The sequence below is a fragment of the Periophthalmus magnuspinnatus genome, chromosome 3 (genome assembly GCF_009829125.3).
Source record: "Periophthalmus magnuspinnatus isolate fPerMag1 chromosome 3, fPerMag1.2.pri, whole genome shotgun sequence".
Lineage (NCBI taxonomy): Eukaryota > Metazoa > Chordata > Actinopteri > Gobiiformes > Gobiidae > Periophthalmus > Periophthalmus magnuspinnatus.
In genome coordinates this window covers 30,471,257-30,498,569 of record NC_047128.1, presented here as the reverse complement: position 1 = coordinate 30,498,569, position 27,313 = coordinate 30,471,257, and the positions used below count along the sequence as shown (strand labels likewise).

General features: G+C 39.3%; 2 protein-coding genes across 4 annotated transcripts in view; both read left to right on the top strand.

Annotated features, from left to right (window-relative positions):
- Positions 1 to 15,068, top strand: part of tcf12 (transcription factor 12) — a 45,069-nt gene extending 30,001 nt beyond the window's left edge. For 2 of the 3 annotated variants that reach the window (XM_033984087.2, XM_033984101.2), the window contains 13 exons: positions 1,157 to 1,256; positions 2,205 to 2,344; positions 2,846 to 2,987; positions 3,117 to 3,187; positions 5,865 to 6,009; positions 8,000 to 8,073; positions 8,937 to 9,008; positions 9,625 to 9,816; positions 10,948 to 11,059; positions 11,135 to 11,297; positions 11,426 to 11,655; positions 11,861 to 11,999; positions 12,098 to 15,068. In XM_033984087.2, the coding sequence (XP_033839978.1) occupies positions 1,157 to 1,256; positions 2,205 to 2,344; positions 2,846 to 2,987; positions 3,117 to 3,187; positions 5,865 to 6,009; positions 8,000 to 8,073; positions 8,937 to 9,008; positions 9,625 to 9,816; positions 10,948 to 11,059; positions 11,135 to 11,297; positions 11,426 to 11,655; positions 11,861 to 11,988 (1,569 nt within the window). In that variant the 3' untranslated portion in view covers positions 11,989 to 11,999; positions 12,098 to 15,068. The remainder of the gene's footprint in view (positions 1 to 1,156; positions 1,257 to 2,204; positions 2,345 to 2,845; positions 2,988 to 3,116; positions 3,188 to 5,864; positions 6,010 to 7,999; positions 8,074 to 8,936; positions 9,009 to 9,624; positions 9,817 to 10,947; positions 11,060 to 11,134; positions 11,298 to 11,425; positions 11,656 to 11,860; positions 12,000 to 12,097) is intronic. The other variant, XM_033984095.2, reaches the window with a different exon arrangement.
- A 1,800-nt stretch (positions 15,069 to 16,868) lies between these two features.
- The window catches only part of cgnl1 (cingulin-like 1), a 21,970-nt gene continuing 11,525 nt past the window's right edge, over positions 16,869 to 27,313 (top strand). Inside the window, exons 1-8 of the mRNA XM_033984737.2 lie at positions 16,869 to 17,060; positions 19,270 to 20,757; positions 20,845 to 20,939; positions 22,626 to 22,731; positions 23,056 to 23,157; positions 23,257 to 23,393; positions 24,105 to 24,243; positions 24,624 to 24,836. Coding sequence (XP_033840628.1) covers positions 19,321 to 20,757; positions 20,845 to 20,939; positions 22,626 to 22,731; positions 23,056 to 23,157; positions 23,257 to 23,393; positions 24,105 to 24,243; positions 24,624 to 24,836 — 2,229 coding nt within the window. The 5' untranslated portion in view covers positions 16,869 to 17,060; positions 19,270 to 19,320. The remainder of the gene's footprint in view (positions 17,061 to 19,269; positions 20,758 to 20,844; positions 20,940 to 22,625; positions 22,732 to 23,055; positions 23,158 to 23,256; positions 23,394 to 24,104; positions 24,244 to 24,623; positions 24,837 to 27,313) is intronic.

The following is a 27,313-nucleotide window of genomic DNA, read 5'->3' as shown; positions in this document are numbered from 1 at the left end:
CCTTTGGTAAAAAGGACAATTAGCTTCATCCACTGCCATATGCTGCCCATTGATCGTTTAACACGGCAGAGACAAAGGGCTGGCTCCTAACCTGAGATCACTACAATCCTCCCTGGTCACATGTGTAAGTCCAAGACCCCTGAGAGGTGTGCCCCTCCTACTGTACTTTAATTACACAGTCAGACACACCCAGCCGACAACCCTCATCTCTTTGTTTAGTGTTAATATAATATGAGGCAACTTCCGATTAATGTTTATATACTTTTTGTCAGCTGCATATTTTCCATCCACGCAATGTCATAAACTGAGAAAAAGTAGTAAACAACCTTTATGACATCCACTTGTGAGTGAATGAGACTGCAACTGCCAAGAAGGTTTTTATTATGTTTTGAAGTGTGAAATTATCGACAACTGTTTTGTAGCTTTGCGCCAATATTTTGGGACATCTAGTGATCTGTGGATTTGACTTTTTATGAATGAAGTTTTGGAAGTACACAGGTGTAATCTAGTGGGCAGGTCCTGGCTGGTTCTCATTAACATTATAGTGCTGTCTGCGTGAAGGAGTTTGTTGGTCTCCTGTCTCTAGTCCTCTGCTCTCTCCATCTGGAGTCGATGAAGTCAGAAACCACATCAGTGTTGTTTGGCCTGCGCTGCCTTTGATCCTCCCGCTCCGCTTGGCACTCACACAGCTGTACAACAGCATGCTCTTTGTGCCTCTCCTTTCACTCAGCCACCATCGCACAGGTACACATTTAAAGCAGCAAAGCAGGCTGTTTTTGTCCCATTTATTTGATTTCTGCCTCTCTGGGAATGCTGTAATTTGCAAGGCATTTAGTCTGTGCAAGTAAGCGGGTATCATTATACTTCCATTAGAGGTTGAGTTGATCTGAAATGCAAATACCCCTGATAATCCACTCCTCCCTTCATGAGCTTGATTGCTTGTGAGTCATTAAAGTGTGTTTGTGCATGGTTTTTTACCATGTGGTTGTTTGTATCTTTTAATTTGGTCATGTTGAACTTTGCGACAAACTATATTGTATAATATTTCAAATATCTAATGGGCTGCATCTGTTGTATTTTCAAGTTGTAGTCAGAAGCTTGGTTTGATTATGTCATATTTTTACTGTTTGTATTAAAACTAAGGTTCTCCTCACAGGTGTATGCACCATCTCCAAGCTCAGAAGAGTTCAGCAGAGATTCTCCTTCATACAACTCCCCCAAACCCACAAGCAGTATGTTCGCAAGCACTTTCTTTGGTGAGTTTGTTTGGGGGATTTTTTGCTGTCAAGAATATTCCATGTTTATGTATTGAACTCATCATAGGGGTGATGTAGAAAAAAGTGGGGTATCTGTAGAAAGGTCATGATTTTGATTTTCATCACGATTCATGTACACTCTTGTTGTTGCTGTGGGTTTTTTTGGGGCATTTTAAGAGGTTTAAAAAAGTCATCTGCTTCTTCTGAAAGTTCACAGTTCATTGTGATTGGTTAAAGCCATAGACTGTATAAAGAAGTGGACTACGGAAGTGTGACGTCACCTATAGTGTTCAACTCCACCCAAATGAAGCTCTTCGAGGCTAGCAGTTATAGGGACAAATTTGGAGCCAAGTTCCATATTTGGAATTTTGAGTATCATAGCAACAAAAGACTCAATCAGGAGTGAAGGTAGCACCCCTTCCCACCTGCACAGCTGTGCTAACGCTAGCTGGAGCAACCTCGGGGAATGAAAGCGCTTGATTTGTCTGTTATTAATGTTCATATCTTGATTTATGGAAAAAATATGGAAATAAAAACACCGAGATCATGTAGAGTAGGTTAATACAAACATTTTAAAAATGACGAGCCTGACAGCATGATCACTTCCTATTTGGAACGTGGTGGCTAGCAGGTTAGCTATGTCCATTTATATATACAGTCTATTGTTAAAACCAGCTGTCACTCACTGAAGAAGCTGTTCAGTAAGAGATGTGGGTGTGATAAAGTGGCAGTGTTTGAGCAAGGAAGCGTTCAAGAGAAAATTTGTGAATCATGATATGACAACATGACCAAAATAGCACAGGGACCAGATCACGATTTGATTTTTATCACCAAATCACCCAGCCCTACCTCATCATAATCAGTTTTAATTACTACATACTAAAGATGTAAAGAAGTATAGCAAGTGAAGTATAATGTCTTAAAATTACTACCATTTTTTGTTATCAGATGGCACCCACAGTTCATCCGATCCGTGGAGTTCATCCAATGGCATCAGTCAGACAGGGTACGGAGGAATGCTCACCGGATCTTCATCTCACATGCCACAGTCAGGAAACTACAGCAGCCTACACTCCCATGAGCGATTGGTATGAACCTAATACAACCACACATAAAATTGCTATATATCTACTGGACACTATTTTTTACAGCCTTTGAAGTTTGGATTATTATACTGTAATTAAAATATCAGTCTTAAGTTTGTGTTTAATGCATTTGAAAAATCATAGTCGTAGCCACTTATTGTATATAATAGTTGTATATTTTTACTGTACTTAGACAGTGTTGTATTTTGTTATTTGCACTATTTTATCTTACTTAATACTCAAAGTATTTTTAATATACTAACAAGTTACATTGGTTAGAATTCTACTGCAGTCCATTACATTGCAACATTGGAATTTCCTCATTGTGGAACAAAAAAAAGCTTATTTTATCTCTTATCTCTTAACATGGCCCGTGTCTGAACCAGCATCACAAAGAGTGTGCAGATGCTGCCACCCGTTTTCTTTCTCTATCTCTCTTTGTAACTGTTTCTTCATGGTCTGCTAAATTTCTGGTCTTTTCTTAATATGTTTTACTTTTTTCAGAATTACCCTGCACACTCTGTCTCTCCGGACATCAACTCCAGTCTTCCTCCTATGTCCAGTTTTCACAGAAGCAACACCAGCACTTCACCATTCGTCACTACAGCACACACGCCGTCTGTCAACACAGCAGATGCAGTCATAGGTACTTAGTTTTTGTACCTACGTTTGACAGACTTAGACACACAAACTCAGTTAACGTATTCAGTTGAACAGCTGCTTTTGTACCATGACAGCTCTTCATTTGTCTAAACCTTGGTCTGTATTTTCATAGCTGCTGCAAATCGGGGGAACGCCAGTGGAAGCTCACAAACAGGAGATGCATTGGGAAAAGCGCTGGCCTCAGTAAGTCACAAGAAATATTAGTAGCAAGATATCCTATAAAATGTTCCGAACAATAGACTAATATGCTTGCACAAATGATTTTATGTTTTCCAAAAATATAATATAGGTCAGTTATCATCTCCATCAAGGGTGACCTCAGCTATCAAGCTTTTAAGTACTGTTAAGTACTGTTTTGAATACTGATTAAAAAACGTGAAGGGCATGTTAGTAATTGTTTTTAGACTTAAGCCTGAATAATTACAGGCTTAAAGTAAGTAGTATTCAAGAAAAGGAGCTGTACGTTAAATGCTATAGAGCAAGAGGTTTTTGTGTATAAGTAATATTAAAATATGACTTTTGTCTAGTTGATTGAAATAAAAAAATCTTTGCCGTGGAACCTTTTTACATTTACACAATAATATGCATTGAAAAATATAGTCTTGTGGCGGTAATGACAATTAAAAAAAAAATAAAAATATATATATATATATATATATATATATATATATATATATATATATATATATATATATATTTGCCGACTCAATATCATTACCATTACAAAGCTGAGCTGAAATGGACATGGCTGGACAGAGGTGGGGGTGTGTAGATGGGACAGGGAGCAGTGGGGCTCAACTCCATGGGCCACCCTTTTTGGGGCTTTTGTTCTCCGCCCTTTTAAATTGGCTGTGCTTATTGGCCCCATGCCGCCTGAGGGAGCGTAACTGATGGGGAGGCGGGGTTTCATTTATTCCAGCAAAATGACTCATGTTTCATTTTGAATTTACCGTTACTATCCACTGTTGGAAAAGGAAAGTTGATCTTATATTGTTGGCACAAAAGTCATGGTCATGAATGCACTCGCCTGTCTCAAAAGCTGTGTTTTGGTCAGCTCTGATAATATTTTTATTTTATATAAGAGTTATACAAATGATAAAATACATGAGTATGTTTTATGTTAAAAATAAACATGTAGAGCAACTTGCGCTTAAGACTGCGGTTGCTGTCTCCGCTGTACTCAGTGACACACTTCAGTGAAGCCTCTGGCCTGATACTCCAAGTTGATTGAAAAGCTAAAGCCCAGAGATCAAGATTAAATAAGGAGATTATTAATAATGAGTGTGTTCTATCATCCCTACAGACTCAAAACATCTTCTGTGAACTCAATTTGATCTGAACCTGAAGTAGAAATCTTTATAGATCTGTCGTTCGGTGTTTTTTCTGTTAATTAGCCACTAATGCCCTTCGTTCTCTGAGACTTGTTCTATTACGCCACAATATCCTCTTATTAAAAAGATAAAACAGGGATGCAATTGTGCTTTAATCCTACAATTGTTTATACAAATCCCTGTGGAAGTTCTGAAGACATAATCTCCCCTGTCCCTTGTGATTGACTTGTCATACGAAAACTCAACTGACCTTAGCCTAACCTCATGAGGGATGTACTGGCACAAAACCATGGTTTACTACATGGACACAAAAGTTTGTATTATTATTTAAATACTAAAGAAAATCATAACTGAATCCATGGTTGTACGCAGTCCCTGAGGTCCGGACTTCTGTTTTTTTTTCCTAAACCTGCTTCTACTAATGACCCACTTGCAGAACATGTTTGTTGGTGCAAGTGGGTAATTTTCATACGTATGTGATCCATGAGTTTTGTTTGTGTGTTCTGATAGAGGAGAGTGTAAGTGTGTGCGTGTGTGTGGAGAGGAAGCACCACACGCACACAGCATCAGCCGCTAGAAACAAGGCACAAAAGACTGTCCTTTTCATTAATAACATGTAATGAGAAATCAGAATCCAGGAACAGTTAGGAACACATAAAGCACACAAATTTCCAGCACACAAATTTTCGTCACTTTTAAAACATTTTCTTTAACAATTTAACTCATAATCACAGACTTATGAGCTTTTAAACAAACACAGTGGTAGAAATTATAGACCTACACCTGGTATTTAACAGCAACAATAAAACATTTAAAGTTTTATTGCAAGGCGCAATACATTTCTCTCAATATTTCTGTTGAATTCTAGCTACAGAAAACCCAAAAGTTTTATGCTCAAGCCTATTGTGAGCGTCACCGTCCAGAGTGCTGCAGGTCAAAGCCAGTACGGTGTCTGAGCTGGAGAGCAGGGGGACCTCAAAGGGCCAGGGTTCCATTAGTTTTTGATTTGAGCAAAGGCATGACAGAAACAAATTATTAAACCATAATACCATGTCATAAGTGTAGCTGTTAAATAATGGCCTGTTATTAATATTGTAAATAATTAATGATAATTCAAGGCTATGTCCCATTATTTTATTACTGGAAGGCCTGGTGAAAATTGAAATTTTGGTTCCAAAATACCACCAGATTATATGAAATTACATAATTTTCTTTAAAAACTCCCTGGGGGTGGGCCCTCAGACCCACCTTGCCTTCAGCAGTAGCTTTATTTGGTACATGTCCAGTCATACATTCAGCATAATATTCAGGGAGCCTCTTAATTAAAATAGGAATGTCTTTATCTAAGGTTACGCAGTATTATTCTTAGATTGTAATTATATATTTTTGTTCAAATTTATTTGGATTTAGGTTTCCTGTTTACGGCCCAGATTGAATCAACCAATTTGATTTCTCTTGTTTAAATGTGTGTCTTGTCACAATAATTGTATAGCATTAGTTTTTATTTTTTTTATTTGATACTTTCACAGATTTACTCGCCTGATCACACTAGCAGTAGTTTCCCTTCAAACCCTTCTACACCCGTGGGCTCTCCTTCACCTCTTACGGCCCCAGCAGGCACAGCATCAGCAGGAACAGTCGTGACTGCGACGGGCACCACAACTGGACGACCAGGTATTGTATCTCATAATTTACTTACTACAAATACTTTATTGCTTTTATAATGTATTTCTGTTATTAATGCTTTTGAACCCCAGACATACGGCCCTTTAAACTTGAATAATGATTACACCAAAATAGGCGCAGTTAATTGCTAATATGGTAATTCATTCTGACATTGTAATTACTTTAACTAGGTATAGAATTAGTTAAATTAATCAAACTGAAGCAAAGGTTTGTAAAGGTTTCATATTTGTATATTTAAGCACTTCTGTGTGTTAATTAATTAAACATACCATGTTCCAGCACAGTGAGGATGGATTACTTAAACCATGTGATTTATAGTCAAGTTATACATTACAATATCATGATTATTACAAGCACATGTACTAATTGTATATAAATATGAAGAACTGTAGTATTTTGGTGAAGGTTACAGACTGGACCTTATGAGTAATGGAAAGTGAATGTGTGGACACAGAGAGGGGAAAGCCCTGGTTTAACTGGGCAGTTTTGTCATCTGTAGTAATGGAGTGGCGACAGCTGTCTCTTCGTATGCCCCCCTTATCCTCAGCTGTTGCCCTGCCCCGCAGACAGCTGTTCCCCCAACACACACACGGCTGGCTGCAAAAGGCCGCAATTATGTGCAGTGGGGGAAGGGAGTGTGACTCAGCTGATGAGGAAGACTATGATACCCTCACACAGGGAACCCCTGTTTATACTACCTCAAACCACACCTGGGACCTCACCATGGATTGAACTTGGTCGAGATACAAAGTACATGTCCATATTTCTGCTGATTTTCACTTTGTTTGTTTTTTATTTAAGAATGTATATATTAGGTGCAATAAATCAGAGTTCATCACACATTGCAGTCAAAGGTTAAAACAAAAAACATTATGTAGTGGAGAAAGAGAAAGAACAATACTTAAAATTGGCACAGAAATTTGGCTCACTGTTGATGTTAACCTCAAAATCCATTCATCATCGGGATTACACCAATATACAACACATTACTCAAGACTGGTTTGTTCAATTAGCCCTCTCCAGCGCACACGGGGACCAGAGTCCCAGGCTAATTTTTCACTGCCTCTAACCAGCAGAGGCTCACATGTTATGTTCCTGTCTTGTTCACCTGGGAGAGAGATCTGAAGCAGAACAGACTTTCTCATTCCCACTTCCAAAGTCACTTTTAGTAGTTAGTTAATTAAAGTTTTTCAACGATTTGGAACTTTAAATATTATAATTTAATACACTCCTTAAGGCAGGGGTGAGCAAACTTTTTGACACATGGGCCAGAATGGGTTCTAAAATTTGACAGAGGGGCCAGGCCCGGATATATGTGTATATATTACATTAGAGATTTAGCCTGTAACATCTAGCAAAGCATGAATAGGCAAGGCTCACTGTACAAATTGTTTTCCAAATGCATTAATTAAATTAATAATTCATTTATTAAATATCAGTTAAATAAGCACAGCAGAAAAACTTTGAACAAGGTTTACCATTAGCTATTTTAATATAATTTGGTCACGTTCAGCAGGCCGGATTAATAAGCCCAAAAGGCCGTGTGTGGCACCCAGGCCGTAGTTTGCCCACGTCTGCCTTAAGGCATGTTTTAGTAAATATAATTATATTAGGCATATATGGCACTTTTCCACATACTTAACTATTTTGTGCATTATTTATTTACTCTCCGTGTGTGAACGTATATGCTGATTAAGACGAGATAATAAACATATAACATATTACTCAAGTCAAACAAACTCTAATTGAGCCACAGGTTTCTACCGCTTCTTCAAAGGAAATGTGACGTTTTGTGTCAGGATGCAGCCCAGCCAGCAGGAAGTGATGCATATTAACTCCAAAAGATATAAATATCTCTGAAAGAACAACCAGGAAATTCGTTTGTCAGGCTCTTTTATCCATGTAAAATTCTCAATTACCTAACCTAAGCAGTACCATCTTTTTCTGATTAACCATTTTTGTTCATCCTCTTTTATAGGCACAAATCAATGGCCACGCACAGGTGGACAGACTCCATCCTCACCAAATTACGAGAACTCCCTTCACTCACTGGTAAGCTCCATTTTGAAGCCTAGTCTAACAAAAGTGCAGTGTGGAATAAACTTGATCGAAGTTATCCTGAAATGATTGATCTAGCATTGCGGAGATTCCTGTGAGACAAATGTTTTGCTGAGAAATGTGGGGGCAGACAGATAACCAAACTAAACAATACCTGTCCCAAGGGGCTGGCCATCTGCGCTCTAGTCCGTGGGCCAGGACTGGGATGACAGTCGGGGGAGGGGTGTGGGCAGCTGCCTGCTCAACCATTTCTCTAGGATTCCTTTGCTGTCATGTGACTAGAGCTTCTGATCACCATTCATATCAACAAAACAAGGGGGATAAAATAAGAACAGCTTGATGTAAACAAAAAATACATAGCTCAACCAGGACTAGATTTAATAATAACATGTGTCAATTTCCTTTTGTGCCTGTGAAGATTAACATTAGCTATTTGTGTTTAAAAAGTGCATAACTTTTGCTAACATTTGGTTTTCGGTAACTATGATTTTACTGAGTGGACGAACACTAGTGTCCAGAGGAAAGGAGGTGATGTCATTTGGCCAGCTGTTTGAGACTTGAATGGAAAATATGTGTAACTCTTTATGGCTGGTCTGGGTTGCACATGGCTATTGGCCATTGGTTTTACTGTCAACAGTTTTGTGAATGAGTAAAACACATTCTTGTCTCATATGTTTAAGAGTTCAAAACGTTAAAGAATACAAACGAACTCCATTATATATTTTGAATCATATGAAATGGAAAATAATGCATCAGTCTTACACTTTTATAAATTGTGGTTAATGGTCACGCATAGTTTTTACTTTGTATTTTTATAGACACTGATATTTTTGTCTTATTTTTATTTTACTTGACAGAAAAACAGGGTTCATCAACAGTTACATGAGCATCTCCAGGATGCCATGTCTTTCTTAAAGGATGTTTGCGAGGTATTTCTGTTCCAAAAAACGTTACTCATTACCATTAAGCGTCCCATCTTATGCTTGATCATGTATTTATTATTTTCTCACACACAACTCGGACACCATGTTGTTTCTTGATTTCTAGACAATGCCAGACCTAATGCCATTTTACATTAATTCACACACTGAACTGTTAATAATTAAAACTAAGAACTAAGTGTAATTTATTTAGATTTTGTATGTCTTGTTTTATGTTTTTATTTCAGAGTCCACATCATATATAGGGATGTCACGATATGAAATTTTAGTTTTACGATTACGATTTCATTGCCCTAATACGTTTCCTTTACTATGCAGCCTGAACGATGAATTAAAGTTAAAGTGACATAAACAGATTTTTTTTTTAAAGCATTTTGTATTTATGTGTAGTTTTTTTTGGAGAGTAGATTTAATGAAATTCTTTTCTCTTCTAAATAATAATAACCTGAATAATCTCAATTAAATGATTATTGAGTAACCAAATAATCTTGACATCCCTAATCATACAGTTGTATTTGAGTTTTCATTGCTAGTTTTATTCTCCCAAGCCTTTCCAAATGCCCATTGGTAACTGTTTCTTCTCCAATCCGTTTGCCCTTTACAGTCTCGAATGGAGGATCGTCTGGACAGACTGGATGATGCAATCCTTGTTCTGAGGAACCATGCAGTGGGCTCCACTGCCAATCTGCCCAACGACATACACAGTCTGCTGGGACAGGCGCAAAATGGGCCAATTGCATCTATTGGAGCAAACTTCCCAGCCTCGGCATTGGTTCCAAGTCGGACAACTGCAATGGTAATTTCACATTTTTGTCTGTGTTCCATTATACTAAAGAGATTGTTATGGCGTATCTTTAGTTGAATTTTCAAAAAGTTCAAAAAGTTTTTACAGCTACCTAAGACAGGTTCTTCTAGGTATGGTCCAATAGAATTTTTGTCTTGGGACTCCTGTCTTGTTCATATTTGTTGGGAACAATAATCAATATTTACCATAACAATAATCAATATTTACCAATATTGATCAAGATTTAAAAATCTATACTGAAGTGAAGTTGTAGTAAATTTATAAAAAAAATAACTTCACTTAAAAAAGATAATTGCAAAATATATTTATCAGGAACAACATTTTTTTTATGGTTTATCATTTCCATTTTCCATTTTCACATTTGTCTTTGTTTAAAAAGACACGTGATGCACTGACCCAGAATGGCACATATTGGGGCAGCTTAGAGTGTTTCATTATTGAACCAATATTGAAACAAATTATACCCCTAAATCTCACAGATATTAGCAATTATTTATATCATTCCAATTTAGCAAATGTAACATTAGAGTTAGTGACTGCGATGCTCCAGTTGTTGTGTTCACATACAACATTTCCTGTGTCCCATGAGGCTCTTGGCTCAGCCATAGACTTTTGGTAAATGCCACACCCTCCGCTTCTTCTCCCCCTTTTCATCACTTTTTTCAACAACCCAGCAAATCTGAATTGCTGAACGTGTGTCTACCCCACAGCCTCCACCCTAAAGGAGCCCCTCAGCTGTATGGTAATCAGGCACAGCCATGAAAATGGCAGCGTTCTTTTCTGGCCAAAGCTCAGGCCTCCCTCCTTCTCCTTCAGACAAAGACTTGTTTGGACACCTGTTGAGAGCAAAGCAAAGATTAGCGTTGCGCATAGGAAAGGCAGGTCCCGGAGCCATGGGGTTAACACAGGCCAACAGTGACGAAGGATCACATTCCTGGAGAAAAAGGGGGGTGCCATTGACTCTGCAACACAGTCCCCTCCTTTTTATGCTTCTCCTCAGAGTCAAATTACTCCTTAACATGTGCAGCACAACACACCAGTGAGACATTATATTAAACTGAGTGTGCATGTTCACAGCACAGATATGATGTCAGATTAATTGTATGTCTTGTCTTGAATCAGGGGGGTGCTCACGCTGATGATGCTGCCAGTCTGAACAACAGCCATGGAGGCCTTCCTAGTGCTAGCTCCACGTCCAGCACTGAGCTCAACCATCAAGTAGAGACATTTAGAAGTGAGTCCTGTGGATCTGTATTACACTTTATCAGTGTGAAACACTTTAATGGACTGTCTTTATGTTTTTAATTAGGTCTCACTGCAGCTCTTAGTGGGCAGGTCGCCTCTAACCTGGAGTTAAAGGTGGAAAAACCGGACAAAGATGACTTGCTTGATAGTATGTCCGGAGATGATAAGTCAGATGATGAAGGTGATAGGAGAGACATGAAGACTCCTCGTGCTGGCACCCGCACAAGGTATAACACTCATATTTATTGGCCCATTTGTTGGCACACTCATAAACAGTCTTTCATTTATATACTTGATGATATAGGTGAAAAAGGCATTTGACAATTGCCTGCATGGTTATCTGTCTTTGTGATAGTATTACTGAAGATGAGGACCTGAATCCTGAGCAGAAAGCAGAGCGAGAGCGCGAGAGGAGGATGGCCAACAACGCCCGTGAGCGCCTCAGGGTGCGAGACATCAACGAGGCCTTCAAGGAGCTGGGCCGCATGTGCCAGCTCCACCTCAAGAGTGAGAAGCCCCAAACAAAGCTCCTCATCCTCCATCAGGCGGTGGCAGTCATCCTGAGCCTGGAGCAGCAAGTCAGAGGTCAGTGTCAAGGACACAAGTGCTTTATTTTCAAATAACAACTGAAATATCCTTTAGCACTTCATTTTCTGCTTCATTTTATTTCAGTAAGTTTCAGTAACTTATAATTGCAAGTTGATAATTAATTTGTTGTGTTATGTATGGCTACTTTGTATTAAAATATATTTTTCAACAGTTTTCTTTGTTTATTTTTTTGGACCTACAGAAAGGAATTTGAACCCCAAGGCAGCCTGCCTTAAAAGACGGGAGGAGGAAAAAGTGTCTGGAGGTTCTGCTGAATCCCATGTTCACCCAGGCATGACAGACACATCCAACCCTATGGGCCACCTTTGAGTAGCAGAAAGGTGCCATAATTTTTGTTTGATCAGATTTGATTAATATTAACTTGTATGTTGTATCCAATGCCTATCTCTCACAACCCCTCCTGTGTTTGTCTCTGCAGATCAATGTCATGCAGACAAATAGTTTCCAGTTTGAGATGGGAACCTAGGTTCCTGGTGACAGAAAGGACTTTGTGACAACAATTGGAGGAGACAGACCACTTGAAGTAAAACTGAGACTAATGTAAACCAATCCAAGACTGAAGTGGAATCTCACATCTAGTTTTCCAACTGCAAAAATGTCCCCAGAAAAAACTTAAGCACATATCAATGTCTGCAAGAAGTGTGTTGCTTCTGAACAATCAGAGACTTTGCAATCTCCTCCAAGTGTATGTGGAAATTGCCTTGTGCCTAAACTGAATTGACGAATGCATTGTAACAGCAATTGTTTTTGTTTTTTATTTATTCTGTTATTGATGAAATTATGTCTAAAGGGAAAGCTAAGCAATTTCAAAGATACGTATGCAGCTTTTCAGTTGATCTATAGTTTGCCAGTGTCTCCATTGAAGTAGAGATGTAATAATAGGACTGTTACAATATTTTGAATGGCTAGCTCCCATGTACTGTGAGATTTGGATATTGTTACATTCAGCACTCCGCCTTGCTAAGTTTGGCAATTCCATAATGAGGTATATGGTATCAAGTATTTGGGCGTTAAGAAGCTGTATTTTCTTTAAGGGTGCACCAGTGCTCGGTGCAGAAAAATGTACTGAATCTGGTATTGGATAAAGGATATTGTTTCAAGGTTAGGCCAAACAATTAATGACTATTTTCTGCCCCAGAATGTCTCATAATGTTTGCACTTTTATTTATACACCGCTGATCCATAATTAAATTAGGAATAAACCATTTACAGTTACATAACATATTTGGATCGGATTTATGATCAAATACGGACAAATTGTAAAAAAAATTCTTCCTTCAGTCTCTGCCCTGGTATCGGCCAATATCAGGTATCAGCAGAAACACCAAAAAGATGGATTGATGCATCACAATTTATTTGTTAAGTTTTAATATTTATGCTCAACATATTTGTCACTTGTGCCCCATTTAAACTAAAGATGTATTATTTATATTTATTTTTTGCCACTGGTCACAAAAGGAGTCAAAACTACCTACATTTGAATTGTTGTAGTTTAGCCTAGCTTCTGCTACTGACTGAAATCACAAGTACTGAGTACTAATACTTAAGAAGGAACCCATTTTAGTTTGACTAGATTATCACATGCAATTCTACAAAGGCGAGTGGCAAACTCTAGCTTTACTGAAAGCCCAAATTTTGTTGTGTTTAGTCTTCGGTAGTGAGCAGAGAAAATACAGAGAGCAAACTATTAACAAACTTTAGCATTCCCTGTATGTTAGTGTCTTAACTGATAACATGGGACCTCACTGCCCATGCAATTTCTGTTCAATAGTGACATTATATTACATTTAGCCTGAAAAAGTAATACCTCTGAGTGGCTTGTTGTCATTTCTTGCCACCAGCTATAATCAGTTTGCTTGACGAAGTAGTACTTTTAAACGACGACCACTGACTTTCCTGGCCTGATGAACGTATCAATTTTCATTACAGTTCTTCTGGTAGAATATAGTTATGCATCTTTATTATTTTTTTTAACAAATCATTTTGTCTGGATTTTGGCATACTATGTCCAGCCTACCTGATAATGTTATTTTTTGATAACAAAGCAGCAGTGCACATCAGTGCATTTTGTTGGGTATTAGTTGGTTCTTAGAGGTGTAGCACAACAGTGAACAAACAGAAACATATTTTTTCTTTGTGTAAGACATTGGCTGACATTGTGTTTTTTTCTTCATATCAGTGTGCATGCTTTACATTTCTCAATTATTTTAGTCCTTTGTCTTAATACTTTATATTCCATATATTTTGTTTGTATATTGTCTTTGTCTTTTCACCCTAAACAAGGCTACCACATTCATGACAGTATTCTGTTACAAATTTCTATATGGCAATCCATAATTAATTACTATGCCAGACCAAGAGTTTACATTACATATTATTTGGCACCCTTAAAATATAATTTTGTGCTGTTTGTTTGAATGTGGCCTTGTTGTTCATGTCAGTATTCATAAACATGTATTTGTGTGGCAGAAGGTGATTGAGACTATAAAGTGAATGCCACATCCTGCTCTCTTTCCTTCCTTTTATTATTTGCTGTTTCTTTGCTCCTCTGTTTGCCAAGTTAGACTTGCTGTTCTCCCAGATGCTGTCCCTTGTATAATACATAAAAAGCTAATTCAAAAGAAAAAAAAAAACATTTGGCTTTCACTGTAGTTGGTCTTTTATACAACAATACTGTAAGAATATTTCTTGAGGTCTAAATATTACTCTTTCTAGATTTTTGAAAGCAAAAGTTTTGAGTAAAAAGTTTCTTACTTTATTTTACTATATTGGATAGTAAGATCTATGGTTATTTACAATAACCAACCTATTATTATCAGAGATTTACCAGTGTCATCTCAAGATCATAGTGAATCTGTTGCTTTTCTAGTACATGAAGGACTTGTACTAGTGCAAAATTTCCAAAAATGCAACTTATTATAATTCTGATGAATAAAAAGACTTGTTCATGCGTCAAAGGAAAAGGTATTGTTGGTTCACACCAGAAACAGAGAACTGAATTTCTGTCTTTTTCAACAGAAAGAAAACAATGTATATAACATTTATGTTGCAATAAATGTGCCATTTTGTAAACATAACTGTATTTTGCATTTATTTAACTTGAGGAGCAGACATTCATTTTTGTCTTTTGTCCATCTCATATTTTGTCTTTTCATGCATTTTTCCATCCAGGTGTGAAACAGCACAAATGCTGAAAGGGGCAATAGAAGTTAACTCTGTTATTTTTGTTGTTTGTGTTTGGGAGGATTACAGTGGATTTAGGCCAAATGAGTGTTTTATAGTATTTAACTCATTTTTGAAAATAATACCAGTGGACCATTGTAGTCTGTATGAAAAGTATGAATATATGTTTCTATTTTTAATAAAGTGTGATAGCAGCGTACTGTAAATGTGCTGAAGTCCTAATTGTTTAACATTTTAAAACTGTTCTGTTTGAAATGGTCTTTTTGTTTTGGAGGATATAACAGTATTAATACAAAACTGCTCATAATTCCATGATGTAAGGCACATTTCTGAGTCCTTATTTGAACCTGTTTTCAAGCACACATCCTGTATTCCTGCAGCTTTGGACGTGGCCATACTGGAGGATCTAGCTCTCTAAATTCTCATTACTGTTTTGGTTGAGAACCTCATTGTGTTTCAGTCCTCTATCTGTGACTGGAGTTAATGAATCCCACTAGTCCTGTGTGAGTGTTGTTAAAAGTTGAGGACTATTAATCTAAGGCGCGGGACATCTGCAGTGAATTCCCCCCCTCATGTAGAGGCATGAGAGTCCTCGTCTCCTCTTGAGAGGTCTAATCCCAATGGACTTTAGGTTGTTTGTGTGCGCATAGACAGGGTCCAACGTCTTGACCCCTTTCACTGCATGGACAGAGCAAACTGTGTAGGTGTTTGGGCTTGTTCTTGTGGATGTTCATACTTCTTGTGGGAGTGGGACCACCATGTCTGACTTCCTGTCATGGCGCTGCAGCCAGCTGACTCTCCTTGGCTCTCATCCTTGAAGCCAAACCAGAAAGCCTGCTGCGCCTCCTGCTTCTTCAGCACAATCATCTCCTATTTCTCTGCTCCAGCCCTGCTCAGAGCCTGCCGACCTAAACTAAGCTTGTTCACTCTTCTTTGACTTCTACATCATGTTGCCATGATGCATATCCCTTTTTGCTATAAGGATTATTTCATTTCTTAAAAAAGCCACAACTATGGAAAAGCTTAACTTAGAAGAGCTAAGCATTTGTACATCTCTGAAATTTCTGTTAGACGTCAATTTGGGAAAATTTGCTGCTGGAAGGCTGAAGCTGGTGCTAATCAGGAGAAGAAAGCACAAACTGAGCATGCTCAGAGGTCCCAGCTGGGGCACCTCGGCTGAGAACAGAGCTTTTATTGTGTCTGTAACTCAACACAGTGGCACTGAACTTAGATTAAAGGCTGTGCAGTCTCACTGAACACAAACACTAAAACATAAAGGGGGCAGCGCAGCCTGAGGTCTATAGTGAAGCCTTTCCTGCACATTTCATAGATGACAAAGATTACAAGCATTTTTATACTTTGATATTGCAGTGCTTTCATGTGGCATACAGTGTAATACCAACATGCTGGTAACTATCTTTTTACAACAAAGGTCACAAACTTCTGTCCTGCTTGAAATCTGTAAATGCATTTTGACTGTGAAGGATAAATGAAAACAACATAATTTCAAATGCCTTGAATAGGGAGTGTTGTCACATGTGATTTCAGATAAATATTAATAACCCATATCGTACTCTATATAACCTGCAATCAGATCATCTCACTTTCCACTAGATGACGCTGTCGCATTTTAACATGCGACTGTGAGCTGGACCCATGTGCAAAAGGCCTTGATTATATTTAACCTTTTGGTGCTGAAAGTTTGTTGTTTAACCGGTCCCTATATGCCAAAGGTGTGCAATTATAATAATACCATATATTTGCATTTTTATAGGCCTAGATAAACTTTTGTCCTCCTGTTGTGGCCCCTGGGGAAACGTAACACAAACTGTGGATGGAGTTGGACTGAATCTGTTACTGGAGCAAAGTAATACATTTGTCCAAACTTGAAGAAAACTACAGTGGACTGCACAGGTCTATGTGGTTTTATGTGGCCGAGCATAGAGCAGGGACCTGCGCGCTGTTTGGAGCCGGTGGGAGGGCGTTTGAGGCGGGTGTGCTCATTTGAGGAGGCGGAGCGGGCCGGAGGGACGGACGGACCTTTCTGAAGCTGTCCCAGTCAGTTTTACAAAACAACAAAGCACTGATTAAGTTGGCAAAGTGTGGCGTTGAGCCATATCTCAGTGGCATATAATTTAAAATCGTTTCAAAACAACTGTAAAAACCCGATCAGTGAACTACATAAGAGCGCGGCGCTGGTGAGTACTACTTCTTTATTGTAGACCCTTCGCAATTGTTTAACAGCTACAGTCTTCAGATTAAAAGCTAGAAAACTTCAGAAATCTGGCATAAAGTGTCAGGCAGCACAATATATGTAATGGGATTAAGGTTTGAGGACTTTTACAGTACTAAATGTCTCCGCGTACATGTAGTTTGCAGTGGACACCTGTTGCTCTGAGTTGACAAAGTTTACTTGAAGAGCGCGTCAACTCAACCAAGTATGCGCCTTGATTAGTTTATTGTAGATCTGTCTTTTTCAGCACAGAATGACTAAAAAAAGCAGCTTTTTTCTATTTAGTGTTCCTTGAGTACCACGCACCTGTTTTCTGCCTGCATATAAGGGCGCCAATTGCGTAACCATAGTCTACAATCATTTTCCCAACATGCTGCTATTGGGTAAATCGTTTTCTCGCTTTTCTCCTTTGCCAGACTTCACTAATTTGTCCCAGGGGTCATGTGATACAAAAAGCACCACAGTCAAACAGGGGAGGCCTCATCAACCTTTTCCCTGCACAGAAAGCATAAGTCACAGCTCAACTAGGTCCTGGCCCTAACCTCTGCTCCACAGCTGAGAGGTCAGTTAAAGCAGCATCTATTAGGAGGGATAGTGGAGCAGAAATTGTAAAATACAATAAGAGGTGAACCTGAGTAAAACTAGACAGCCTGAGTCATCATGTGTCGCTAGTTATTTGTGACAGGACCATGAAAGAGTCTATTGAGGGTTTTTTGGCTTTACCTTGCCCACTCAGAACACTCCAGTTGTGCTCATTCATTCATGCCTTTTTCTCCTGCCAAAGTCTCTAAAGCTGACTAATTCTCCCAGATCACTGCTGCTGTCACCATTATCATTGGGCTTAGAGTCTTTTAGGCTCATCTAAAGCACTGGCCACCCAAGTTTACATGAAAGATTGTGCTAGTGAAGTGGGAAACATCCTCCACTTTCCACTCTTTCTGTGTAATTCAGTCACTAACATACATTCTTTTTAAATCTTCTGAATCAAATGGACATATTTGATATAAAAATGTTTGGTATATGTTGGCTCGCATGATGTTTCCACCCAAAAGGAGATTGTTGGGAGGACCTGGCCTGTTCATTGCCAAAAATCAGCCGTCACCCGAGATGTGTGGGGTTAGATGAATGAAGTTGCTCTTGGTAGATGATTTGTATTATATATTTATATTGTAAATGTTTTTAGATTCTCACCTATCTGTTTTTTATCTTTCAAAAGAATAAAACATTGTATACACTGTACAGATTTTGACTGACTTGAGATTACGATCCGTCACATCATAGTTTTAAAGTGGAGAAATGTCTATTAATATGAGTTGTACCATGAGCTACGCCTGTGCTTACAGTCCCACACTGCTGCCTGATCTGATAATGTGTCTGTGCTTCTTGTGAATGTGATACAGCACATCCTGCCCAAGCCTTTGTTGTACCAATGTTATCAGTGTCCCTCATTTGGGCCTATCTCCATTTGCCATTGTCTTATAGCACCAGGTTGAATGGGATGGTGTCACCAAGACAAACAGGAACCTGTTCAAAGCTCATTGTCTACAGAACTGAACCATTCTGTACACGGCTTTGTTTTCCAGGCTGCTGCTTGGGCATTAAACTGTTAACAGCCTACTTCAATTTTTGTACACAGCCAGATATTTATTGCCAGAGCGTTCTCCTCTGTTGTAAATCTGACAAACTGTTGATGCTGTAATCTTTATTGTCAAAATCGAGGATAAAGTTACTGCATTTTAGATTGGATAATGTTTGTGTTTGTACTGTGAGGGCACAACCTTAAAACTTTTCCCTGGTCTTAATAACTCATGTTGAAGTGTTGTCTTTCAGTGCCTTTCCCTAGATCAGTTTAAACCACATCTTTTGTCGTGCACAGTAAACAGTAATTTTGTAAAACCATAACTGTTAGTCACACACCTTAAGGGCCTCTTTAAACATGACCTGATCATATTTGCTTTAAAATATCAGCGTAACACTTATTTATTACATATACTGCTGGTTTATAAGTTTATAATTTCTTTTTTCTTTGTGGCTTTGTGCTTACTAAATTGCAACTGTTCAAATGTGGTTAAATGTTGGGCGTGCCTATTGCTTTATTAAAGATTAAGTGTAGAAATATTTGTTGTTGCAGAGCTAGTTCGTCACTCTCATCCACTGTAAATCTTTGCTTACAGAAGAGAGCCTCCTGATCCAAGGACAGGGATAATTGTCCCCCTGCATTCCCCATGGAGTCGTACAGAGTGACTGGCATTCCCAACACTGGCCCACAGCGAGTCTACACTCAGCCTGCGCGCTCCTCCAGGACAAACGGTAATGGGGCTGGCAGCTACGGCCTCAGTATTCGTGTCCAAGGTATTGATGGACACCCTTATGTGGTGCTAAACAACCAGGATAGGGGTCCGCTTCCTTACATTGATCCTAACAGCAATGGATTTGTTGACACAGACGGCTCTTTCATTGAGAACTATCATGAGTATGATTTCAGAGGCAGCACAGAGGCTGGCTCAAACAGTCCCTTTGGGGAGTATAGAGCTCAGATGATGATGCAACATTCAAGTCTTCATAATGGCCTCTTAGATTCACAGGGAAAGAAATCTTCCACTCTTTTGAACTTTCAAAAACATCCTGAGATATTACAACCGTACGATCCAGAAACCAACTCCCTAAATTTCCACAGTTTACCGTCTAGACCTTTGTCTCAAAATTCTTCACCTAAATCTTCAGCTCATAGCTTGTCCCAGTCCAGGTCTTCCAGTCTTGATCATATTCAGTCTCCGCAGCCACCCACCTCCACTGAGTCAGCTGCTGCTAAACCTCAGCCTCTGCCCTTCTCTAAGTTGGCCCAACCGCAGGTTGCCCAGCCACAGTCCAAACCGCGCAGCACAAACCTCAGTGCCCCTCAGTCCATGTCCCAGCCATCAGCAGTGAGCAGTGCCAATGCCAGTCTAGACTGCACCCATGGTGAACCAGATATCCTCCCTCTGAGGAGAACAGACTCCAGTGGACCGGTTCTTCAGCCTTCACGTTCCCGTCACTCCTCGTCATCCTCCACAAACACCTCCAAAGCACATTTAGATGAGCTAGATCCCTTATTTACTGATGCCATCAATCGACATGAAAACCGGCGCTACATCCCTTTCCTCCCTGGTTCAGGTAGAGACATCGACACAGGTTCCATCCCTGGAGTTGATGAGCTGATTGAAAAGTTTGACAGAAGCCAGCAGAGGAGAGGTCGGGCTGGGCGCAGAAACAGAATCAATCCAGAGGACCGCAAACGTTCCCGCAGTGTGGACAGTGCCTATGGTCTACGTGACGCCCCTAACTACACCAGGGGCACCTCCATGGAGCACGTCCTCAGACCGTCCCAGCTGAGAAAGTCTGTGAGTGGTCAGGACTCATGGATCACCACTGTTGATGGTAAAACAGACTCCAGGCCTGCATCTCAAGCCACCAGTGAACCAGGATCTCCCCAAAGCACTGTCTCCAAAAATGTGAGCTCCATCCAGGGATACAGAAACCCACAAACACGAACCTCATACACGTTAAAGAGTGAAGGGGGATCCTCCTCTGCTCGCAAGATTTCTTTGGCTGTTTTATCAACTTCACTGTCTAAGTCATCTATAATAGCAAATAAGAAAACAAGCTCAGAGGCTGATGTTCATGTGAGTAATAAAAATATATATATTTTTAAGTTAAATGTCGCTAATCAAAAAGTTTATATATTTCTGCCATTCTCTTTTCATTTCTAGGTGACTCCTGATCTTTTGAAAGGTCAACAAGAGCTATCACAACAAACACATGACGAGACAGCTAAACAAATCCTCTTTAATTACCTCAAGGATGGGTGAGTTATCAAGACTTCAATGTGAAAGTATAATTATAATGTGTATGGGAGTTGAACTGCAGTATAACAGGATTTTAAAATCCGGACTACAAGTCGCACTTTTTTCATGCGACTTATACTCGGATGTGACTTATATTGTTATTGTCACACTGACAACCGCGCAAGGGCCCTCTAGGCTTGTGTAACAGTATGACAGCCACTTGAAAGCGGCGCTTCATCTACCTCCGGTGCAGGCGGAGTTGTTAAGAAGTAACACAGACATTGAAGAATTCAATGGATTTAGTGATTTGGAGTGAAATCGAGAGTAAACTTGTTGGCTTGTTTTTTATGCTTTAGTTATCTGATTAACTGTTAATATCTTACGTCAACATACCAGACACATTCATTTCGCTGTCTATGCTTCATCTTGCTGAATAAAAATGTTACGTTAACGTGCTGTACTGCTATTCAGCCTGTTGTTCTCTATTTTATTTTATTATTATAACTTGCCTTTAAAGATAAAATGTCAGTTCTTGGTCTTGGATTTTGTAAAATAAATTTCCCCCAAAAATACGACTTTTATTCTAGTGCGACTTATATGTTGTTTTTATTTGTTATTGGATTTTTTTTGCTAGTGCGACTCCAGAGCGACATATCGCCCGGAAAATACGGTACTTGCTTACATGACTAACATTACTTTAATGTTACTAGCATACATGATGTGGCGGCATAATCCATGGCAGCACATTTTTATCAGACTTGGACTTGTGATAAACATGAAGGAATGTGCACCTCTTACCCTCTCATCAGGCGCCAAATGGTCCAGCTGTGCAAGGCTTGTTTTCTGGATAAATCTTTCTCTGAAATTCTGAAATGGGAATGCCCATTCTAGTCATTTACTATTTGAGAAATTAACAGTAGGCACTCGTCCAAACCTGGTTTGAACTACTAGCCTTCAGATTTTTTGGCAATCTCACCAGCGATAATTTATTCTCCAATTAAAAATGTATATGATTTTGATTGCAGTCATTTAAAGTTTATACATGTTGACAATGATGGTGTGTATTACTTATGCCATAATACTCAAGGCTACTGGGGAGGGAGACAGGAAGTATTTGGGTGTGTCATGCTACAGGTCAGGAGTCACAGGACAAAGCAAAGGAAACACAGATGGAAGTGCTGAGACTGAAACTGAGCCACATTCCCAAAGCCCAGAAGACAAACATTCACCGGGAACCATTATAGAGATTTAATGAATTTCATCTGCACATGCGGAGAGCAGAGAGTGGGGGGTGTGAGCTGCGTTATTGTCATAATATATGGCTTTTGTGGTTATTGCAAGTAACATTTTCACTTTTACTATGGTTTTTCTCTCCCCTTCTGTGTGCTGAGAAAATCCCAAATCTTGTGAAATGGCCGAAAAAAATAATAAAACCTATTTTAAAGGTTTACTGTTCTAACAGAAATAACAGTTCACTCATGCATTTATACCACATTTTTATCATTAGTTTGCGGTCAAGCTGTAATGCCCAGTGTGTTTGTCCTGACTGTATGTTACTCTTGTGCAATGAAGCTGATCTTTCTTTGAGGTGACACATCAAAGCAGTCCAAGCTTGGAATCCATTAACTCTACTTAACTCTTTCAATTCTAGGTAAAACAATAAGTTGTATCAAATTCAACATTGTACTGTATTTATATGTCCACAGAAGCAACGATAGTGATGAAACGACTAAGAGGAAGGTCAACCTCGTCTTTGAGAAGATTCAAACATTGAAATCCAGGGCTACAGCCAGTGCTCAAGGCGACAACAATGTGAGTCATTGTTATATTCCTGAAACTCCTTTTATAAAATGTTGAAGGTCACTCGAAATGAAAAATCTAAGGTTTAAAGGGACATGAAAGTAAAATTTTTGCATCATGTCCAGTAGACACTAGATTATTTTTCCACACAGCCCACTCTGTGGCAATTAGGCTGTTTATTAAGCTTGTCAGTTTGAATATTTATTACAGATAAAAACAAATTAGTTAATTATCAGCTTGCATGTAACTGTAACTCAGACTAGTAATTTCTTCTGTTGATTTCTTAGTTTTATTTCTTACAAAATAACAAACCAACATATTTAATGCTTTTCCCAGACTGTAGAAATTACTGCACAAACCCGAGCCTTACAAGGACAGAATGCTGAGCTGGAAAAAGAACTGTCCAAACTCAAAAATCAACTGGAAGAACAAACGACGGTAAGTCAAAAAATACACAATGCATGTTTGCATCCAACCCTTTAAGTTTCTGTTTTTTACAACCCCAATACATGTGTATATATATATTTTTGCCTATAGAAAAAACAGTCTGAGCTAAGATTAACATCTAGTCTGAAGGACCTTCAGCAGGAACAACAGAAAAGTGAAGAGGAGCGCAAACGTCTTAAAGAGAAACTGGCCAAAGCAGAGACAGAACTCCAGACCACAGTCGAAGAGTGAGTGCTACCAGAGATTTCTGTAATTCTCTATTCCCTCATTTGGTTTGCTTGGTTGTATTTTCTTGAGACTTAACGTAAGTATGTAATCCCATAAGCTTGCCATTACTCTACTCAATATCATGGCACCAGTTAGCAGCTTTGAAATGTGTTTGCTGCTGTTTTTGCAATTTTTTTGTTTTTTAAATCACATATTGTCACAGAGCACTGGGACGTGTATCAAAACATGAATAATATTGCAATTTTTCTTCTGGCGATAGGCAAATTTTAGACTTTAGAGTAGCAAATTTTAGAATATAGAGTATATTCTCTATAGTTAAAACTATTTAAAATGACTGCAAAAATATATCATTAAAAATAAAATTAATATATTTGATATGACATGTACATTTTTGTCAGTGTCGCCTGTCCCCATTTTCATGGTTTCCCAAAGTCATGTGCTACTCCATTCCTATAGTGTGACCGAGCCTTGTTGGTGGTCTGTGTAGGGAGCCTCACATCACTTATCACCCTCCTCTCACTGTTGCTCTGTGAAGGCACTTACTGTATTAAAGTCAGAGCTCATGCAATGCCTGGACCCCTGTGGGCTGTGGGCCACGAATGAGCCAGTCCAGGTGTAAGGAGCAGCATGTGTGAATTGAAATGCACCTGTGTGTTCTCTATGAGCAGAAGGCTTGTTCAGTTGTGTAAAAGTGTATTGTGGTCTGTCAGGCTCTTCCAGGTGAAGATGGAGCGTGAACAGTACCAGACCGAGATCCGAGACTTGCAGGACCAGCTGTCAGAGATGCACGACGAGCTCGACACGGCCAAAAAGTCAGCTGTCGACAGCGAGAGGGACGCGCTGATGACGGTAAAGCACAATATTATTGTAGAGGGGAAATACGCAACCACTCAACCTATTAAATTTGCCCCAGCATGTAGGATTACGTCACTAAAGAGTAAATTTAGTTCTCTTAAAGCATTTAAAATGTGGAGAAAACAGGAGCTGGATTAGGATTTAGGAATTAGGAATGTTTTTACTGGCAACATTTTAACAATATGTAACTTCAACTTCTGTCATTGAAAATCATTTATTTTAGTTATCAACTCCAAAACTTGTCAAGGATTTTCTAGTCCTAGTGTATACTAGTCACACAAAATCATTGTCAGTGTGTTTTAATCAGTTATGTAAACACATTTTTTGTATAACATGATCAGTGATGTATATCAAATTGTGTTTTATTTATGTAGGATTTGATGCAGTTGAGAGCCGAGTTACAGCAGACTTTGTTGGCTAAGGAGGACCAGGAGGAGCTGCTACACCGACGGGAGCGTGAGCTGACGGCTCTGAAAGGCGCATTGAAGGAGGAGGTGTCTGCTCACGATCAAGAGTTGGACAAGATGAGGGAGCAGTACGAAAAGGAGATAAGCAGACTGCAGGCCACTTTGGAGGAGGCCAAGCAGGTAATCAGGCTCCCCTTGGTCTGACTCTGTGTTCACTCCCACTTTTCAACCCTCCCCCTCGTTCCGAAACACACTGGCCAGAGAGCAGCACAGATAAGCGGCACATCAGGGGAGCGCTGCATGTGCATGTGAGTTTTGCATTGCAAGGCCAGTCATATGTTGGAGTTTAGAGGTTAAGGTCCCGCTTTGAAGTTATTTATTCTTCTTTCACTAGTTTCACAGCTTTGGTATTGTGCATTCCAAATAAATATACATAAACACCTGCAAAAATAAACAAATCTCTATGAAGTTGTACCATATTGGTGTAGTATTTCGAAATTGTTGTTGTATAGCTTTTTGAATGGCATTAACTAACAGTCAGAATGGGTTTCTTTTATGTATAGTTTTCTTAACTATGTAGGGAAAACTCATGAAAAGCTTTCATTTTGTGTAGATGACGTGAGTTTGATAATTAAGATACCGTTTGTAGCTCACCTGCTACAACTCAGTGTCTGCTCTGCAGTTGAAGTACCACAATTAACTGTGACAAAAAAAGATTGTGTTTGCAGTTTAGCAGCTTTTTTTTGTATTTAAAACCAAGTAAACGACTTCCTCTGCTTTCTAAGCCAAAGCATGGTGAGTTAAGGGGACTGGCTGATGTGGAGCAGAGGAAGACACATTGTTAGCATGTCTCTATGCACCTCACGTGTGTCCTGTTATTCTCTCAGACTGGAGCTGTCCTTGTTCAGAGCTTCCTGAAAAGCTGCAGGGTCCACCGTAGTAACGGTGTTAGCTATTGTCCAACAGACTCACTGCTCTCTCAGGGGAACATGTCATCAGTGCTTTGTAAACAAATGGCAAGATGAAGTCATTGTTTTACCAAAAGGAAGACGTTTCTTTCTTTCTTATCGTTTTTAACTTCAGAAAAGTGCTCAGCATGTGGCCGTCCTACAGGTTAACATTATAAAACTCACAGATAGTCTTTTTGTAGTCCAGGTATAAATGCATTTTCTGCTTATGTGTTGAAGAAAGAAAAACATTCAAGGCAAAATCATTTTTATTTTCCTGCTTTGCCCTGCTTTGCCTTTTGTGTGGCCCAAATGTTTTCTGGGACCCGAGTGGCTCATGCAGAGAAGAATGCTGGAAACTGGAGCACTAAATTGCTCTGTATTCTACTTAATTGCAGTGGCAAACCATCACTAATCTAATGAGCTGCCGGTTCTGGGCTGCATCGTGTCCCTCTTCTTTGGACGGTCTAGGAGTGCGGGGGTAAATGTGCGCCCTCGTCAGCAATGAATGATGAGTTTGTTTCACACAATAATAGCAGCGGGGGTAGGGACATGCTCAATAAGTAGGTCAGTATGTTGTACAAAAGGGGATGTGCCGCTGACCCCAAAAAAGAGCGGGGTCTTTGTGGTGTCTTAAAATTAGGGCTGCATTGTGTTGTCCTGTAGAGCAAAATCTGTATTCTTTCACAATTTATTTATTGCATCTTACAAGATTAATTATTTGCTTAGCAATATATTGCACATTTTAGAAATGAAAGACAACTGTTTTGTCCCAGGTTATCTGATGCTAAAATGTGATATCAAATGACTTAGCAAAGATAAGTGCTGGTTTCAGGAATGCTGGGGGTCAGGGTGGGAATGTGCACCCTGCTAGTCTTCCTCTCAAACTTGGCTGGGGTGCTATTGGTTCCACCTTTTTTCTTCTCTCCCTGCTCCAGATGTTTCTGTGTCCTTAGAGCACACTAGACACTCTGTCAGTTAATATTAATAGTCCTCCTTCATACGATGACTTATGACTGGCTTATCACTATTGCCATGGCCATGTTTAGTTTTACCTCTACCTTTTGGCTCACTATGCAACTTGACTGAATTGTTATCAAGCTCTCATCTGTAATCTCAGTCCCTAATGCAGCATTTTTTTTAAATTTCCTAATTCCACGGCTCCCTACGAGACTACAGTGATCACCTAAATGCAGTTAATTTTTCAGACACGCGCCGTTCACCCTATCTCCAGCTCTCACTTAAGTCATCTCCCTTAGTTGAAGTCTTGGTTTCTGATCGTCAAACTTGCGTCGCCTGGAGAAGAGTTCCCTTAGGCGTGTTTTTGAAAGGAAAGACTCCCGCACCAGTCTGTGTGTTTGATGATAGCGGGTATTTCCTGGCATGGCTTTAGGAGCTGATTTAGTGGGTGACAGTGGTTAAGAGGAAAATGAGTTTTCTAGATCCACACATAGAGGCATTCAGAATTAGCAGTTCATACTCCTCTACTAAGAATATTGTGATGGCCTTACGTATTGGGTTTAAGATTTTGTCCGAAGTAGAAAATGTTGTCAACGAAAAGTGCCTTATAGATAAATCATTTACTGTATCAATTTTAGTGGTAGGGTTCTGTCAATTATTGGAAAGAGCAATTATCCCTGAACCACAACATTTTTTAAGTTTCAAGTCGTGACTGCTCTCTCCTAGCATGTTTTGATTACTTTTCACTAT